At 38.9% G+C, this 20924-nt stretch overlaps 1 protein-coding gene across 1 annotated transcript in view; it reads right to left on the bottom strand.

The window, feature by feature from the left end:
• Positions 1–2910, bottom strand: part of LOC121189758 (E3 ubiquitin-protein ligase NEURL1-like) — a 30887-nt gene extending 27977 nt beyond the window's left edge. The window contains exon 1 of the mRNA XM_041050191.1: positions 2653–2910. Within this exon, the coding sequence (XP_040906125.1) occupies positions 2653–2686 (34 nt within the window). The 5' untranslated portion in view covers positions 2687–2910. The remainder of the gene's footprint in view (positions 1–2652) is intronic.
• Positions 2911–20924: the final 18014 nt, after the last annotated feature.

The raw sequence follows: 20924 nt of genomic DNA, 5'->3' as shown, positions 1-20924 counted from the left end.
AAGGAAGGATAATGTTACTTAATGCACCACCGCACACAATGTGACTGCCTTTGCTGTCATTAATTGGAAAGGACAAACAGTGCAGAGACAAAGAGTGGCCCTGGCCAGTGTCACCTGGCCTCCTACGCTCCTCTGTGTTTTATCCCCTCAACAGAGGCCCTAATGTGGTGTGACGTTAGTATCAAGGAGACTAGCACTTGCAGACAGACGCCTAAGGAGCCAGAGGACATGTATGTTTTTAACTTTAACAAATGTGTCATAACTTGTGCGCTGTCAATATGAGGCAAACAAAGTACAGTGTACAGTACAGTGTATGTATAGTACAATGCAATGTAGTGTAAAGTTTAGGTCTGGCGATCAATGAATCTTTCGGCTGTTTTCTCCATGAATCGTTTTCCTCTAGAAAATAGTGAAAAAAATTTCCCAAAAACAATTTCCCAAAGCCCAAGGTGACGTCTTCAAATATGTTGTTTTGTCTGCCTAACTGTCCAAAACCAAAAGATTTACTGTCACAGAGGACTACAGAAACAAAAAACCATTCACATAAGAGGAGCTAGAACCACAGAATTTTCAAAATAGTTTCCGATCAGTGTGATTAGTGCCTAATTGTTGCAGCTCTTCGAATGTTTAATAATAAATCTTCAATACTGATTGTTTTTTTTCCCTTAATGAACAGATAACACAAGCCAAAACTGAAATACAAATTTTGTTGATTGAGTAAACAAGAGCTAGTGGTCTCCATACTACATAATTTAAAACACACAAAATGAATCACCTCTCTTGAAAAATGGGTAAAACTCTCTTCCAAGGTCATACTGTGATGCCTAAACATCAGTAATACAATGATCCAGGTTTGCCAAATGTGGAGAGGCGAGAGCTGAATGATTCATGAGCCCTTGAGCTGGACAGGGGCCCCGACACATGACAGGGATTATAGATATTTACATTTTTGGGGCCCTGACTGAGTTCTTGTCAGAGGGCCAAGAATTTCTAGCAGCGTCCCTGCCTGCACCTATACTGTTATTTCACACCAGTGGCCCCCTCACAGTGAAAGTGGAAAAAGGACTATGAGGACTTGCCAGTGTCCATCTGGAAAATGAGAAACGTTTACTGTTGCCTGATCATGTACTGTACACTCATTCACATCATCAGAACTTAAAACCAAAATGTCATTATACTGTATATGCATCTGCTTTCTAGCCAAACAATATGATCAAAATCAGCTCATGTGATATTAAGACATTTAGTTATAAGGGAACATCTGTGCCAATGTAAAGTCACTGAGGCCAAACCTCATTAACATTCAGCACTGAGCACTGCATCCCACAAAACTTAATAAAATACTAGTTAATCTTAATTAGGGATGCTTCAAATGATTCTTTCCATCAGCACATAATGTGATGATTATTGTTCTTGATTCGCTGATTTATTTTTTGTCTGTTAAATTGTCCACCAACACTCTAAAATCCACATATATTAAATTTACAGTAATTAAAACCAGTAAAAAGCAGAAAATCTTCACTCTGGACAAGTTGGAACCAGAGAATGTTTGGCATTATTTCTTGAAAAATGACTGAAACGATGAAGTGATCATAAAACATTGTGGCTCACTCATCTTCTCAATCAACTAAACTATTAATCAGCTAACTGTTAAGGCTCTACAATCAATACCCTAATGTTTTAATAGACCAAATTTTGTCATGGAAACTTTTAAGTGGTCAGAATAAAAAGTAAAAAAAAAAATCAATATACAAAAATTATGTGTCAAAAACACTTTATCATCACACTCATGTAATTATTTTAAAGTTTTTTAGTGCTCAGCCCATTTCATTTACAATAGAGTGATTAGGTTCAATTTTACAGTACATGTTATGATTATGTATCACTGTCAGAAAGCAAATGAAAACTACTTGGTAATAGTTTCTTTAAATGTGTTTGCAGTGGAAAACTAAGGAAGTCAAACACCAAACTGTGTCTGGCCAGAAAGTTGCAAGAAATATTTATATGAACAGAGATTTAAAAATGGATAAAATAAAAACGTCCGATGCACCTGTTAACTACCATCGTTTGAGACGTGTACATATGATCAGTTGATAGCAATATGAGTGGTAACATACAACCATCACATAAAGTTGTGACACTGTTTTCCCAACATGCTGAGCGTGATCACTTTCAACTGTAGGCCGCAGAGACACACACATAACAAGCCTGGGCTAAAAAGTTATGTGTAGGCAACCAGGTTGATTCAGTTTGTCCAGTTTGGTAGCTTTTAATCATAATAACAGACTGTAAACAGGCTCCAGGGGGAAGCAGAACAAGACCGAGAAACTTACATCTCTGGGGTGTTTCTATAATTTGCTGCTGTGGAGGGTTATCACATTTAGAAAAACACGATTTCCTGTCCATATCCTCTTTTCTTCAGAGCCAGTCGTGAGTTACAGAAGGTGGTAAAACTTGGCTAAATCAGCTACTTTCACTTCTCATTTATTTTAGGCAGCCAGGACGCCTACAGTTTCTGTGGACACAGGCTTGGGGCTGCACAAGCACGCTTCCAATTCGATTTCATCGACTTCTATTGTAATGTCACTGGGTTCATCAGTAATAAAGAGTCATGTACATGCTCTCCTGCCTTGTGATGCCAGATGCCCTTACCGTAGATGGTATTTCTGGTGATCTGACCTCCCATGGCTGGATGCAAGGTGCGTTCACCTCCTCTGTGACTACCGGCTGGATCCACTATTCACATTCAGCTGCGCGTCCTCAGCGGCGGCGACATTATACGGACGCGACGCCGTTCACAGCAAGTCCCGACGGTGATTCAGCGGCAGGTTGTGACTGTCCAGAGCCTCATCGACATTAAGCAGCAGGCAGTGGCCAAACGATACAACTCACGACTGCTCCCCCCCAGTACGTGCAGAGATCACGCTGAAATTAACATAAAAGGTGGTAGTGGAGGTGGGGCTTTCCAGGAATATTAACGCTGTAGCTACCAAAGAGGGGACTTCAAGAATCTGCGCATGTAATAAATCAACAGTACGTTCCTATAGACACTTAAAGGATACTCACGGACTTAGACGTGTTTGGCTGCTGAGAGTTAGTTTCCCCATTTTTATTAGTTATGTGCTGTTTTCGTTTTCTTCAGTTCCTGGAGTTTTTTTTTTTTTGTTCTGCTCACAATGCACTGTTTTTATAAAACAGGTTGTGTTGGGTTGTTCCACCCCACCTGTTGACTAACCTGTTAGCTGCCCCTATTCCCTCTCTTTCAGACTGAATACAGGCAGGTGTTGTCTACATTTAGATCCATATGAAAAAGAATCACTTGAATCAGCAGGTGGGAAAATAAAAGTGCCTGGAGAGAAAAAAAAATCTACTGAAAGCAGGGTCTAAAATTTATAACCCACTGGCAGAAACCTGCTGAAAACTTCTTTAAGGTTCCGTCTAGCAGAAATGAATGAAACTGACAGATAATACAGAGATGAAACACTGCGGGGTGTTTCTTCCAACCACAGAAAATTTAAGGGTTTGTTGGTTTATGTTCATCTAATGCCTGTATCCTTACTCAACATGGTAGTGTTTCAGGATTTAGTTGGCGGCTTGTGGGAAGATGACTGCTTTTATATTAGGATAGTGGTCATGCTATGATGACCAGGAAAAGACACCACTGGCTTAAAGTGATACTGGAGCTTAGAAATTTGTCCCCAACAGTGTGTAGTAAATTAACTTCAGTTTTCATTTCCAGAAGGCTGAGTTTTGGTCTCTGAGGCTGAGTAGCACATTTTCTCTTTCTGTTAAAAAACTTGCACAAAACTATTTACATTCGGTGAAACATTTCAAAAGTTTAGAATCGCTGCCAGACGTGATGGCGTAATCTGCCATCAAAAGTGTACTTTAATAAAGTTTTATGCCTTTCACCTTTGCCTTTAAAGTAAAAGAACAGCACGTTGGGGCGTCTCTGAAGTGCCTGGCTTCAGAGGTTCAGAGTTGGCAATGATGGCCCTGGTCCCCCAGCGGGCACCTCTCTGGATCTGCCTTGTCGCCTTAGCGTTTACATAACTTGTGTCGGCAGCCAGGCCTGTGAGACTCTGTATTGGCTCGGTAGCATGAGCTATATTCTCATGTTGTTTATACAAACTGATTGCGGTCAGCTTGACTGTCTGTAAGCAATTTGCAACAAGGGTAAAGCCATATGACTTGGGGTTTTTCATCCAGTATTTTACATAGCGACTTTCAGTGAAAAGTGGTCAAACAGATTTTATTTGTCACAGGAAATTGAGATGAACTAAAAATATCAAAGCAAAAAGTGTGAACAGAACACTTAGAAATTTATGACATGGACCCCGGAGCTATGACAGTCACACTTAATGAAGTTTGACATGCCACCTGATCACTGGGCTGTCAAAATCTGACTGGCTGTTCTGTAATACAAGGAGAAGTATTGTTCACTTGAAATGATAAATCATGATGCCTTGTGTCCTGCAGTAATATCAAAGCAGCATGTCACTAATCTTGCACTGAGGAAGGTTGCCAAATACCTAGCTATTGCAAAACATCAATTACAAAACACAAAAAGCGAAATATTTTTGCCTAAATTTTGCTTAAATGCCCCCGGACATTGCTGCACATCAGAAGAAAACTGTCATTACATTTCTGACAGTATGTGCATTTCTTGCACGCAGATCCTACCCAGTACATCATCTCTTACAGTGTTATTACCTGTGATCAAAATCTCCACTGACATGTTTACCAGACCGACGCAGCGGCATTGTTTGCAATCATTTTGCATCCCTTTGTGGCCACTTTTCATCTCTTTGTAATCATGTTGCATCTCTTTGTGGCCATTTTCTGTCTTTTTGCGATTGTTCTGTGTCTCTTTGTAGTTATTTGACTGATTTTCCAACAAGAAACACTAACAGTCACATCAAACACAGGCTCCGCACAGGTCCAGAAGCCCAAAGGGCCAAGGGTCCCTTGTGCATGCACAGAAGTCACAGAATAGGGCTTAAGTTTCAAAACTGTCTCAGTTAAAATTTTTTTTTTTTTTAATAAAAATATTCTCCGCGCTTTTCAAATGTTTGTTATTACCTAATTCTTTATGTAATATTTTTGAACTTTTCACTCAGGACTGAATATACACTGTATACCCTGACACAACAGACTGACACCTCCTCCCACAGTAGATTATTTGTAGATGGGCGCCTGGCAGGCAGCAGCTGCCTGGTGGGGTGTGCTGGCGTGGGGCCTTCGTAGACATCTTGACAGCCTTGTTTGAGGCAGCCGTGTGCATGCTTGCTCTCTTCGGGGATGATCCACGTTGAACAAAAACACCATTCAACTCAGAGTTTGGCCCCTCGCCCTGGAGCCATATGCAAAACATTACAAAGCAACGCAAGAGCATCATATGATCCTCAATAGGGGGGTGTCAACAGAAAAGGAACCCCACCCAGCAGGCACGTATCAGAGGTGAAATCAAGTTGTTACATAGCGCTGAAAGGTGACAGTGACTCAAGAATGCAACTGAAACTGAGGAAAAGTTTATTGATCATACAATTGTCATCAGGCACACTGTAGCTAGAAGAGACTCTCAACATCCATCTAAAATTACCAGAGTTTATTTATTGGCAAAGTGTGCTTGCAGAAAGAATTTGACTAGTTGTTAGGGGCTCTCAGTGTACCTGCATGCAGTGCCAAAATGTGCTGATAAACAAACAGACGTTCAGCTGTTATACAAAGCAAATAGGTATACAAAAAGTTCCTAGTTCACTACAGTTCATTATCCCACTTTACTGCTTTTCACAACTGGGTTTCAGTAGAGTTTTCATCTTATTGATCCTCTTTTAGTTTCCCACTTACTGATACACAGTTGTTAAGATGCTTCAGCTGTTTTTTTGTGCTAAGAGTTTCAGATCTAATAAGAAAAACATAAAAGCATTATGAGCTTGGTTAAAATTTTATTTAGCCTGGCATTCAGTGATGTGCAGTGATCCAGAGACAGCAGAACTGATCATCACTGAGATCTCTTAATCATCATGGTCTCTTTAATCATTCAATAGCTAAGCTAAATGGCAGCCTAAAAGCAGATTTAAGTTTTGTAAAACCCTCCCCTTCTGCCATGTAGCCTGTGGTTCACAGTGGTGTTATCATGCCTTCCTCTGAAGGTAACTACTGTTGACACGTGACCAAGATGGATAAACGTGCCCAACAGCACAAATTGACACTGACTTCTGGATCAGGACAAATGCTTTCCATGTAGGGTAACTGAGAGGCAGGACCACGAGGTGGATGTAGGTAGTGGTGTCAAAATATTTGGAGTGAATATATTTGATTGTTAACACTGATTTCAGTCTGTATAAGTTAAAGAAAATTTTTCATTTTATATGACTGGCGAGATGAAATAATTAGGTACATCATTTGGAGATAAATACCTTTTTAATGTATTGTTTATAATGGTTGTAAGAGAACTGCATTTATTTGTTTTATTGATACAAGTCTATTAACTGATGAATATGCTGTATGGACATTCACATGTGAAATGCTTACATTTGAGAGACTGATGTTCTGCTGTACTCTGTGGCAGAGACTTGAACTCAGATCTGCTTTAAACAGAAAAATGAAGAGCGGAGATGTGACTTGAACTTGACAGCCAGGAGTTCTAACTTATTTGGCACTTTACTGCCTTAAGACAAAACCTAAAAGAACATTCAGCATTTGAGTCTCAAATTCTGGCCTAGTAAAATTACCTCTTGTTGGTGTGTAGTCCCTTGTCTTTCTCTGTCTACGTCGTAGAAAGATTGTGGCATACACTGATCCCACTCTATTTACCCAATGTTGTCACCATAGTTGTTTCTCTCCTCTCTGTACATATGACAGTCTATCTATTGCATGTCTCTCCAGCCTGGGAGAGGGATCCTTTGTCTGTTACTCTTCCTAAGGTTTCTTCCCTTTTTCCTCTCCTGTCAGTCTGTTTTATTGGAGGAGTTTTTCCTTGGCTATAAGGATAGAGAATGCTCTATGCTGTACATAATCTAAGTCCTTAGAGGCAAATTGTAATTTTAGGCAATATAAATAAAAACTGACTTGAATTTATATAAACCAAAACCATAAAAAGACAGTGACAAGCAACACTTAGGTCCTTGCATATTTGATCTGTCGGCATATGCGCTTAAATTACTTCAGATTTGACTTGGACTTGTCTTGAATGATTTAAAGGAATAATTTGATATTTTGGGAAATTTTGGGACCAGGACTCAGCCCCTTCTATAAAGATATTAGATATAACATGGTAATCAGTGAGCTTTAGGGGTTTTATAATCAGATTTTGTTACCATTGCACAGAGCCAGGCTAGCTGTTTGCCTCCTGTTTTCAATCTCTGGGCTAGTAAATACAAAAAAGTAATACATTTTCCCAACATGCCAGACCATTAAGAGTTGAACTGCACATATCTTGAATGACTTGATTTAGATGTTCCCTAAATGTCTACAAAGGTAAAACTAGGCTACACCATTTGTTAGAAGAACTATGTAATGTAAAATTCATATTCTGTATTTTTTATTTACGATGTAAAACAAATTTCTTTATCTACTTACCCGCATGTTAATCATAAGTCCAGTGAAATCTGAATAATTGTCTCACGCACATTGATTTAGCCCCCACAGTTACAGCTCAGATTTCTCCCAGACTGCTGAAGTTAGATGAACCACAAAACAGCATAAAAATGTCCATCACATTTCTCAAACTAGCTCATGCACCATAATCAGGTGTTTGCAGCCAGACAATTACACTGCAGGTCCACTCATTATCCCCTTCTATTTTCCTCAGTGAATATTCTTTGTTGTAAAATACACCAACAATGATACCAGATGACGTCACCAGAGCACTGTTAGTGAGGAAAATAATGAGGTATTCAGGGAAATTTGATAGACATTTTATGTTTGCTTTTTTCTTTTCTTTTTTTTTAGATTGTATGTAAGTATGTACCCACTTGAATGTTGTCTTTGTGCTCAGGGGACGGTCCCGTGAGTGACCTTATGCAGTCCATCCCTTTTTTTTCAGTTGCCCTATTTGCATTGTTATGTCTCTCTGGTTGCTGTTGCTGACTATATCAAATGAAAGTAAAATATTGGGGCCCTGGCTGATTCACACAGCCTGCTATACGTTTCTCAAAGTTGGAAACACATGTAGGCATTTTTAGGAGATCACATGGTACTGACACCACCACAGTTAAAAAGTATATCATAAAACTGGCCAGATATAGGATCTTCTGAAATGGAGGCTATAAGGTCAATACTGTCTTACAAAAGCAGAGTAACAACAGAAATGCCGAAGTTAAGGAAAAAAAAAAAAAAAAGCTTTGAAGTTTGATGGCTCTTAGCCAAAGATCTGTGTAACAGGTACAAGTTGTAAAACCTTAATTTTATGTCTCCTTAGGCTGATTGTTAAACATTATCAAAGACCATGCATACAACCTGAAAAAACATTTAGATACTGAACTCTTCTCTGAACTACAGTAGATATTTCTTCTTCAGCTTTCTTTCTTCCAGGTGAACTAATGAGCTGGTTCAAGTGGTTGTGGCTCAAGTAAATTGGCTGCATTTACTACTAACTTGCTAAGCTAGGCTAGTTAGTATCAACTTAGAGTATCAAAACTGATTTTTCAGTCATAGGAAAGGAAACTAGAGAAAAAGTGGATAACTTAACCTTCTCACTGGCTAGCATTAATGAACCAGAAGTTTGGTTTTTACTTCTGTTTTCTATCTTATTCATTTAAGTGGTGAGTGTTATGCTTATTTAACTTACGAATTACCTTGTTTTTTAATTGATTTAATCCTTGCGTTTTGTTGAAATAGGCTTTACTTCTTAATTGTTTGGAATCCCACAGACTCCACTGCTGCAATGTATAATAAAGTAATAAAGTATGTATAAAACACATGAGAAAGATTTAAATGGTAAATGGACCCTGCATGAAGACATCCACCTTCCTTTTGTTTGTGAAGAAGTGATCCACAAAGAAATGTACAGTACGTTATCTGTTATGAACGATTATAAAACAACAGAAATCAAAATAGAATTATTTAAGGTTATTCAAAAAAATCATGTATTTACAACTGGAATCTGTGTGACTCCAAACAGTAGGAATTCATAATTTTCTCATAAACTTAGGAACATCAAAGAAGTATGTAAATTATGTGAATCATATAAAGGTGATAAAACAACATTACGTATGTTTAAACAGCACATTATGTTAAAAGATCATATCAAATTTTCTACAAGGTAACTGAAATGTTTTTTAAAAATATCATATTACATTGTATTTTCTGAAAGTAGAGTGTTTATATGTTTGGGTTCGTAGAAGAAACGCCTACATTGATAATTCTGTCAGAAACTGTATGAGGCACATTTGTTATCGTAGATAAGGGTTTAGTTTGCTTATAGTGAGTCTGCAGAACTATTGTGCATTTTTTGGGGGCTGTGGATGTTTGCCATTATGTGATACCCTTATCAATAAGCAGATATGATCGTTGTGGAGCATTAACTGGAGCTTATAAAAATAGTGTCTGAAAGCGGGCCCTCTATCACTTTCATTACTATGGAGAGTTCAGGCGATTACAATTGATCTTCCTCCAGGGAGGATAAAATCCAAGCCAGAGGAAAAAGATCCTCATAATTACAGAATCCCTATCTCAATATCCATGGTTCAAATGCCAGTGTGATTTTCATTACATATCCATTGTTCAATTCAGTACATTTTCCCATACAAATTTGAAAGAATTCAAGAACAATATGGTCTCAATTTCTTGCGGAATATAATGTATGCTGACCTAGAAATCCATGCATATTAAAGTGCCAAACCAATACTGCAGTAACTGACAATGTAAGGGCTCAGCAGACAGTGGTGAAGAACAAAGAGTTAACAAATTAGTCCTACATTTTTCTCAGGATGTTTTTTATAAGCTATTGTGCATTCACATCCAAGGATTACTGCAGTAGCTGTGGTTGAAATCAAGCACCATCCTTTCCACAGATGTTCCCATCTGCTCAGTTTGTGGTTCATTTGATGCAACACAGCAAATCAAATAAATTCAGAGCAGCATTTTTCTTTCTCTTCAAACAGCACCTGCATCTATTCAGCAGAGGAGGAAGTGAATAGGTGCTAATAAAACATGACCAGGTACAGTCTCACAGCCCATTATTTCAGTTACTTACTATTGTGGTTTGGTTATGTAATGATGGCAAGGTGTCATGTGACCAATGTGAGAAAGGAGGACACAAAACTGAAAATTTAAAGTGCATATTCTCCACTTAGCATTGAAACCACAGAATATATAAGCCCTGCTGTACTATGAAGAAAATGCTGTAGTGCAGTGCAGCTGTTTAGAGTCTTTCCACCATTGTTAGCACTGTATTATAAACTGTTTAAACCTTCACTAATATAGAGCCTGTAAAGCACTGCTGGAGCAGAGTGTGACTCCAAACATGCTGGAATGCTAACCAAAGCAAAGAGTAAACCAACCATGAATAAAGTAGGTTTATAATGAAATATGACATTTATAATCAATAAATATTTAAGGTGGTCCCTCCAGCTTTGGCCTAATGCATAATTAACGCACTTTACATAAATTCATAATGATGTAATGACAATAGAAGACATAATAGAAACACTGTGTCTATTTGCTGAGCATATTGATCTTATACTGACGCTCAGGGCGTGTTTTATTAAAACACAAGCATATGGAGCATTGGACAGTTTACAATAGCATTTCACAGAGGAATTTTCTGTTGAACAGTGATAATAAAGCTGAGATTCAGTTTGACCTTGTTCATTACGTCCATAAATATGAAATAATTCAGATGAAGACACAAAGTCACCAGATTAAACATTGTTCATCCTGTGAGGAGCACAAGTGTGCTCAGTAAATTTCCTGAAAATCATCCAATTATATTTTTAAATTGCTTGTGTATGAGTGGACATTGTACCTCAGTGGTGGTGGTAGAAGAAACACTTAGAAACACTTAGTGTTAGAACTCACCAAATGTCCAAACTGGAATTAATTTGTTTTCTGAGGAGCAAGAATGTTTCCCATTTTATTTAAAGGGACACTCCAGAAATTTATTTATATATTTATTATACAGTGCAGGTTTTTGTCAAATATTTAAAGTTGCCTCTTTTTATCACTTGTTTCTGCTGCAGATTTTTGCCACAAAGTCGAACAAGTGTCAGTTTTAAGTACCATATTTATTTGTAGACAAAACATAGTTTTTTGATGCTTGGTGAGAAATATTATACCATAAAATGCACTTTGTGACATTTGGCCAGGACTTTGTGTATGTTATGGTATCTCAGGTCACTGAGGAAATGAAAAATAACACAAGAACACCCTCATGGAAGAGACTACGGAATATATCTGATTTGCTTCTTGCTCAAGAACCACCCACAATACCTGCAGGTTTGAAGTCAGGGCTGGTGACTGTGGAAGTGCAAAAAGCGTTTCTCGTTGAGACCTGAAGGGCCTGTTTAACCTGGCCCAGGATCTGATGGTGTTTACTGCCCACAGGCAAAGGCAAGTGGTGACAAGGTTGAATCTTCTTTTATCCAATCAGACAAAGATCAGGTTTTTTTTTTTTAAGGAGCAGATGGTTTGAATTTTTAACTATTTTTTTTAGCATATGCCCATGTCTCCAGTTCTTTTACACTATACTTATAGTTTTATCTGACATAACACAGTTGACAAATACACAGTCAACCTACAGTAGGTTACTTGATAAATTGCAGTAGCCCTGCATTAAAGTTGCCTTCATCACAGCTTCTCTTTGATGATTCCTCTTATGTTCAATCATGTCCTGTAGCATTCAGTGTGTCCGTTGTGCGGAACACAATATTAAAGTTCAAATGCAGTTTTGAACCAAATGAGCAGCATGTCAGATCTGTGGTGTACTTGCACTGTTATGGTATGTCAAGTTTTGCCAACTTAACTTCAAGATAAGAACAACAGTTCATGAATAGTTGAGCCAAGGAGGAATGCAGAACTCATTTTTTGTTTTTTCTTTTGTAGTCTGGTGTCTGCATTGAATTGGTCAAAAGGCTGAAGAGCAAAATGTAGTGCTGTATGAAAACTGCACTTTCATTTACTGTGCTTTAATTAATTTAATTTCAAGCATGAAACCCATAATTACTTATAATTAAAACTAACAAATAATATGGCAAAGTTGAGACTGAGACCATGAACGAAACTGAGAGTGAGATGTTGTTTTCTCTTTATTTTACAGAAAAATGTAAATGTTTATAAAGGACTAAATGTTATGATCAGCCCCGTGGTGGCTGTTTTGGCCTCTGTATTATTTTGGGTAATCTTGAATTGTGTTGGAATTCTTTTTGGACTGCTTTGGACTTAAAGTGAACACGCTATGGACTGTATTTGGACTTGTCATCATGATCAGCCCCTAAGAGAGTTTTGGAGTTCTTTTTGGATTGTTGTTAAATCTGTATGCCCTGTTTTAGGACTCTTGTTTCGGTTTCTTGAGTATGTTTCTGTATTTCCTGTTGATTTTAAAATCCTGTCTTATAGGTATCGATTCCAGGTTTACTTAGTAATTCCTGGTTTATGTTTAAGTCACTTTTGTTTTGGTTCTTGAGTGTTTTGCTCAGTATGTCTTGTTTTGTTGGAAGTCCTGTTACTTGCGTTTCTGTTCCTGGTTTGGTTCTGCATTTCCTGTTTTATTTTGTAGTTCTAGCCCTTGTATATCTGTTCTTACTTCACTTCCTGTCTTTGTCTTGTTTCCCGCCATTGTTGATTGTTTGCCCCGCCCTTACGTGATTCACCTGGCGTCTTGTAACCTGTGTATATAAACCTCTTCGCTCCCCGGCCATTTGTCAGTTCTTGTTTTGGAGTCTGTGTTTATCTGTTGTTGCACCATGGCCAGTGTTCCTGGTTTCCTTCTGCACAGGTGTGTACCTGTTCTTGCCTCAGTTTAAACATTTTGTTTGTGCTCGTTTTTAAAATAATGTTTAATGTGGAGAAATTCACGTTCTGCTAGTTCCTGCGTTTCCTGAATCGGCGGCCCAGCCGACACCTGGTCCCCGCCTTCGGTCGGTAGTGCAAACGACATCTGCCTCAGCACCTGATCTCAAGACAGCGGTCCAGCCTACTCCTGCACCGGATTACACGTTAACTGTCTGTTCACCTCCGGAGCGGACTCGGCTTCGCTGCCGTCGCCCCACTGTTCTGTGTCCTGAGCAGCTCTGCCTGTCTGGCCAGTCCCCGGGCCAGCTTTCCCAGCACCTTCGCCCGTCGGTTTGGCCTCCCGATCGGCCTCCCCAGCGTCTTCACCTGTCTGCCCACCCTCCGGGCTAGCTTCCCCAGCTTTTTCGCCTATCTGCCTGGCCTCTGAGCCGTCCGACCGTGGTCTTACTGGCCCAGGTAAGAGTCATGAACTCCCTTATAAAGTTTATGCGAAGACATTGCAGAGCTGTCCCTGATGTTTGTTTCCTCGCTTAAAGACTTTGTAACCAGTGACTGTTTGTTTGTAACCAGTTATTAAAGAAAATCATCTTCCTTAAGTCTGCCTGGTGTTGTCTGCTTTTTGGTTCTTCCCTCATGTTCCTGGCTTGGCAGCAGTAGCCTTTCTGTCTGGTCATATCTGGTCTGCATTAAAGTACAAATTTAGACAGAAGATTTCAGCATCCATGTCCAAAAATGAAGCTTTAGAGGTAATATCCACTTGAGATGGTAGCAGTTGACAAAATAACATATCTGAAATGGTGCTAAACAATCTTAATTTATTTGTAATTTCCAAGAGAAACCTAACAGAGCTTGAAGGTTTGCCAGACTGCACAGTAATGCAGAGAAATTCACTGATGTCTTCAGTAATTTCTCTTGAGGTAATACACTGATTCAGTGCCATCTGGTGAGAATCACAGATTTGGCAACAAGATGCAACTTGGAAAGCCTTTTGAGTTATTGACCTTCCCTTTTCAGCTTAATATTGGTTTGTGTATTTTTTTTTTCTTTTTTTTTTTTTATAAAAAGGACAAAAGCAGTTTTATTTTTAGACAACTAGACAGCTATTGGCCAGAAATGTTCTTGATACCAGCATCAGAGTGATTTAAGGTGGTGGTGAGGACAGTGCCCTTTTTGTTTGCCATAAGGTTTTTGTTTTTGTCTCAATTATTTTTCAACTTTGAGTGTCCAGGGAACAGAACTGCAGGCACCCAACATGTTCAATTATAGCTTCAGCTTGATCATTAGAACTAAATGGAAATCAAAGCCTTTTTTTCTTTCCTTTTTTTTTTTTTTTTTTTTTTTTTTAACCATAATGTCATTATGAAATTTCTCTGTGCTGGAGGTCATTTTGGTTCAAAATACAATAAAGTACCCCATTGTACACCATTAATGAACATCTGCAAACATTTAACACTATAACATCACTGTTCTTTGTGTCTGTGTGTGGGCAAGTAATTGTGGGGAAACAACGGCATGGATGCTTCATAAACAATGGTTTTGCACCAGTCACACATCTACTGTATGCTCCTACACCATGCTGTATATGAGGAATAAAATTCCAGTGATTGAAGGTCTGTGTCATAACTAAATAGGTTGACAGCCTGTAAAATGTGCAGATCTCTGCTTTTTTTTAAAGAGCAGGCATTAGCGTCTTATTTTACCGACGGCTTAAATACTTGCACCACTCAGGTGACACATGCAGGGGACACAAACTGCAACACTGCAGTCTTTCCGCTCCTACATAAATCACCTCAAGGCAGAGAGGGGAGGGAGAGCCATGAAGGAGAGGCTAATGGAGCAAGGAGCACAACCATGTCATCTCTTAGACAGGTTTACAAGGCATCTAGTATACAAACTTTAAACTTCTTTCCACACACTTTCTGGAATTTACTGGCAAACACACCTGGACATCCAACTGGAAACTAACTTTATGAGCTCAGAACATTTATTGTTGTCATTGAGGATATACACTGAAAATGGACATGCATTTGCAGTTCTGGTCCAGAAAACATGTCACCGCTGGTCCTCTCATTGTATCCTCAAAAATGATTCTTCTGCATGCTGTACAGGATGGATTGATAGTATAATAGGTTTGAGTGTTTAAAATAATTTTCGTCTCACAAAGATGTCTTTCACATTTGTTTACTAAACCTGAAAAGTCTGATGTGTCAGAAAAAAAAACCTAAACAAATAACCCTCTGTTTCAGTTCACAGTTATTGCTTGTCCTGGAGTGTTCTGGAACTGTCCTGGAATCCTGGAGTTTTCAGCTGAATCACCCTGTTTTCATCAGCCGATGGCGTTGGCTCAGTCGTTCCATGTTTCTGAGCACCTCTATGGCTTTGTGACCTGGAAAACAAAAGATGACAAAACAATCTCAACTCAAGGGAGCTGGAGAGTAACTACATTTACTCAAGTTCTGTGAGTACAATTTTGAAGTACTTTATGTGAATATGTCTGTTTCATGCTCTTTTATGCTTTTGCTCCACAAGGGTCATACATTCATAATCTGTTATAAATAACAATGCAGTATGTATAGGATCTGCTTCTTCCACCATTGTAACTCAAGGTCCACTTTCAACTTTATTGCATGGTCTTCATACACATATTTTTTCCTGCACAATTACAGTTTACAAGCTTATGCAGTGGAGTATCATGTACGATGATGTACCGTATCAGCTCAGACAAACACATTAAAAATTTTGAATTCTCATTTTTTGAAACAGCAACAAATAAGAAAGATGTAAATGCCAACTGACAATTAAAATATCAGTCCATAATTTAAGATCGAGCTAATACCCATGAGCACTCCCTTGTATCATTACCCTTTTCCCCACATTCAGGATGAAACGGTGCTTTTATTTTCAAAGTCAGCGCATAACAAGATAAATGACGCCTCACTCCAGAGTATTGATTCCTCTGTGTCACAAACAGATGCTCTGTCATTGGCTGTGACTTACAATCATATTAAGTCGACAACAAGGTGAAGGCCATGTTATAACTGAATGACAGCTCGGCTCCTCTGGATACAAATTTGTTCACATTTCTTTACCTTCCTCTTCCTCCTTTCTCGGTTCACAGTCGTGCACACACTCGGAGCGACACTTGCAGCAGCTGTTGCAAATCATTTTAGTGTTAGTTAATAATATAAGATGTATTATGGGAACATATTCATATTGCAGGATGTGTTGATTTTAATTCTATAAGTCTTCTGTTTGTGTAAACGTGATTTTCCATTGTTGTGTCTGTTATGGGTTGTAATTTGAAGCTGCATGACAATGTGCAGACTGTCTGCTCCAGATTTCCACTCTTGTTCCGCCTGTTGTTTCTGTGCTCTCCAAACAGATGCTCCATCAAATCTCTTTATACTTGGCTGAGCAATGAGAGTTACACACTGTCACTGCATGGCCCCCATTCAAAGACACCCAATGTATCAGCTGTCATTCACCTTGATAGCTTTCATGAGTGTGAGTGCCTGTGTGCTCATGAACATATGCTAGTGGCTGCTTCTTTTTTTGTGTCTTCATTGTAACTCTTAATTTGGAAATTCGTTGTTAGTCCATCCTGCCAGTAACCCAATAATATTTGTATGTTTATTCACATCTGGCATTTATCCAAAAATGACAGTGCTGCAAAACATTAACCTCAAATGAAGTCTCCTGCGACCTTGGTTACATTTTTCAAAATTTCCTCTTATCAAATTCTCTTTATACTGCTGTACTTCAGCCAGTCATTAGGATTTTGTTGTCAGGGTGGGCTTTGCAGATCAATGCCTGTATCTTTACAAGACAGGCCAAAAACTGGATGAAATATGAGTGCATGTGTGGGTTGTTTGGCTTCCACTAATAAGGCTCTTCTATATTACAGAGCATCTGAGTGTTATCTGGTAACTCATAATAACAGGATCTGTGCTCAGAGGATCCACACAGACATGAGACTTATCAGCTGCTCTCTTGGGGAAGGTCGTGACCCCTGTTCAACATTTATATTTACATTACAGACTTACAAATGATGGTCAACACTAAGAACTAAAGCTCAAGTTCAAGCTCCACCCATCCCCACTAAGACCAACATTAACCCAAGGTAGACCAGTGGTTTTCAGAGTTTTTAGCAGTTCCTGTTTGCAGTGTATCCATGGATATGTGGACAACTGTGACTGGGTCACTTTGTCACTGAAGAAAACTTAAAAACATGGTTATTCTCAGGCATGTTCTTGAGCATCTTTTTCTTTGGTTTCTAAGTGGATTTGTGGACATTTATTTGCAATGGATGTCAGAAATGTGTGATATTCTCAGAAAGTGCACACTGAATATGTGAAATGTCATTGTCTGACTTTAAGCTGTGAGGCTGCAGACACCTCTTTCTTGAAGTGAATTTAGAAGGCAACGGCAGCGGGCATGGTTTTACTGTCATTTGACACTGCCATCAATCACATAAAATCCAGAGAAACCCTCCAAATTATGAATTTAAGTGATGTTTGAAAGAGAACTGAGTGTGTAAATGCAAACTGAGTAGTCTTTTGTGCAGCACAGTGCAGCGCTTCTCTCGACTGTGTCCACACTCATGACACAGTCTGTCTTCAGCACATCTGTCTTTACTCACGCTGTAAAGCTGACATCATCTCCACACATGCAAACCCACGCACACTCGTATCCACCCTCCCCCCAGCACAGGCCCTGTAGACACTTCTAGAGCACATGGATGGAGGAGGGGTAAATAAATCAAAATCAACAACAGGCATCTGTTTGAAACAACTGACAAGATCCAGGATGCAGCCCCAGAGCAGGCACAACGAAGGTCAGTGGAAAAAAAAGGAAAACACAGTATTGTATCTGTCTTTAAGGCTGCAAGCAAATGCAACCAGTTATTAGCCTTGTTTTTTTTTTTTTAAATCTTGTTCCACATAAATCACACTAATAAGAGTTAGGCTTAATCACCAAGGATACAGATAAGAAAATGGCTGAGATGTTGCACTCTGTTGTCAAGGAAACTGGTCAGAATTGGTTTTGGCCTCGAAAGCTCACAGCAAAGTGCTGACCAAAACCATCAGATATATGCAGTACATGGAAAACCTTGAGGGACAAAATCTTCATCCTCTGCTTTATTTATTTATTTTTCCTTGTATGATGCTGTAAATTCCCAGTCATTTTTATTTGTGCCAACAGTACAACACAATTGTTTTCAAGGCTACAGGTGAGAGCTGTAACACTTTACATCCCCACTGTTCAAGGTTTATAAGCATTATGCAAAACACTGAATAAATGTAGTTGCGATCAGATATAAAGACATATTAAGTTTTTTGGAAAAAATACAGTAATAAACTCTTCTGCTTACAATTACATTACAGTGGTATACAAACTATTTAGTACAAATTCTTACAGATTTTATTGATGTGTCTTGTTCTGTGTTTTCTTCTTGTCAAGGTCTTTAAAATGTGAATTACAGGAACACAAAACCTAGTCAAACTGAAAGACTTTCTTTGCAGCTTCCAGAGGACAAATACCTTTTAACATGTTTTACAATAAGAGCGTGAATGAACACATTAACATTTCTATTATTATAACTACACATTAATTATAAAGATGCAATTACCAGCAGCATCCTGCTTTTCTTTCAGTACTTGTTGCAGGCAATTAAAATTATTTCTTTACCTTACGCAGCCACTGTCGTTTAGGTTAGGTGTATGACATGCCAGGCAATCAAGTGACATCTGAACATACAAACCTCACTGAAAATGATCTGTTACATTTAGGAAGAACAGTGTTTAAAATCTGTGGGAAATATTTTTTATGCGGCTGAAAAACTGTCGCAGCTGTGATATCACATTAAACAGTCACTTTAGGGATAAGATATGGCTGAGAGTGTGAGTATAGAATAATTCATGATTGGTGTGTGAGTGTGCGTTCACACACACAGAGGGCTCACATCCGTGAAAGAAACTGCGACACATAATGATGCGAGCTGAGTAAACACATCCCAATAAACATGATTACACTTTCTCATGCTGAATCTCTGAATCTTTGCTTTGCAAAATATGTATTCAAAATTTGAAAACAGGTGGATTTTATTATGAACTCAACTTTAGCTCTGTCAATTAATGAGATTTTGCTCTCTGTGGAAGGCAATTAAACAATGGACCCTGTGTTCCCGTACCCTGCCAATATTCTGACAGTTCTCCTCTATCAACACAAAACTATCTAATACCAATTAGTTTCTGTCTTTTCAAATACATGCAAATTAAAGTTGCAGCAAATTAACTGGCTTTCCAGCTTATCCCAGGCACTGAAGTGTGGACCCACGGCACTATATCTTTTATTTTGTCATTATTTCATCCTCCAGTCAAAGTCAGTTCATTCTCAAGGGTAATATGATGGGAAGGGGATTAACCTGACCCAACTCGTAATATCTGATTCGGCTGACACTGATGTAACTGTTTATCTGTATGTGTGACCAAGAAGAATCACAAATTTGTCCCTCTGTGGGTTAGAGAGAGAGGGGGAGAGTTTTACTGTAGATGTAAAAATGAGTTGAAATACATGACCAGAACACTCTTTGTAATCGTAATCAGCTTGTATTTAATGTAACTTGCTCCCAATGATCTAGCCCCCTCTAGTGTGTAAAGAAATGATCACGGAGAGGGAGACTCCTGCCTCAGAGGTCCTCTTTAGACACAGCCCTCATATATCATACATGCAACAGACATTTTCAGTGTGTTATTCAAAAATTGCAGCATTTGTAACATGTTTTAAAGACTACAGGGAATTGTTCTCAGCAGGAATAAAATCTCATCTTAATATCTGGTTGTGTCTTGTCAGTATGCTTTCCTCAAATCCCCCTCCCCAGTCAATTTCTATACCCTCGGCAGCTTATAGTGCCTGCTGGTCTCACTCTGCTGCTGCATACATTTGCTTTTCTGATCAACCAATTTCTCCAGCATCACAGAAATGGACTCCTTCAAACCACTAGGGGGCACTATGAAACAACCCAGCCATTAGCAAATTAGCAGGGGAGTCATAAGGGGTGGTTATTTCTCCGGCAGTGGCTGTTTATTGCTGTGTTACTGAAAATGAAATTCAAAACAAACAGGTCTGTTTGGTACATTTTTCCCTCATTTTCCCCTGCTATTCCTCCAATTCGCCCTCGTACCACTTTTTCCCTCTTTTTTTTTCTTTCTCTCTCTTTTTCTTTTTTCTTTTTTTTTTTTTTCTTCAACCAACCGGTGGTTATGTTGTCTGGAATATGCTAATCTGCTATGCACCGGCAACTCCCTGGGTGAAGATCACTTATTAAAAGCATAGTTGGGAGGGTTTATGCAAATTGAGTCAAATCAAAGCAAGCTTTCCCTTGGTTGGTTACCCCTTTGCATACACTGTGTATTTGAGACCAATATTTTATTCCTGATATTCCTTTTTTTGTGAAGCCTGTGCCACTTTCGCATCACCTCTGAGCTTTCCTCGTTGTGTATGTAATGTTGAATTCATGTTGCTCTGCTTTCTCATCTTTTTTTGTCAGTGTGTGGCTGCAGACAAACAGTTTGCTTGTCTGCAAAAAGAAGAAGTTTCATTTCCCGTGAGTGGATTGACAGATTTGTTAGAAGGAAAAGATGGATAATATCCGCTGTGGCCAAAGGCTGCCGTGAAGTAGTCTGACACAGACACTGATTAAGCCTCTTGAGATCTGAAGGGATTGTGGGTCTTAGTTGAGAAAGTAAAAGAGAAACAAAAAGAGAGGAGTGAGCAGGCTAAAGAACAAAACTGCAAATTGGACTGGATGAGATGCAAGTGTCCTGTGGGTGTGTTGGTTTTTGTGTAACGTATTGTTAAGGTTGGACCAACAATCAGATGTGCTTCCTTAACTCCAGACTGTTAGGTGCAGGAGAGAAGGGATAAGCAGATCTCAGATCAACAGAGGAAACACCACTGGGGATAAT

Source organism: Toxotes jaculatrix, chromosome 11 (genome assembly GCF_017976425.1).
Source record: "Toxotes jaculatrix isolate fToxJac2 chromosome 11, fToxJac2.pri, whole genome shotgun sequence".
In the NCBI taxonomy this organism is placed as follows: domain Eukaryota; kingdom Metazoa; phylum Chordata; class Actinopteri; family Toxotidae; genus Toxotes; species Toxotes jaculatrix.
Note: the sequence above shows the minus strand (reverse complement) of the source record. Positions and strands in the feature narration are given on the sequence as shown.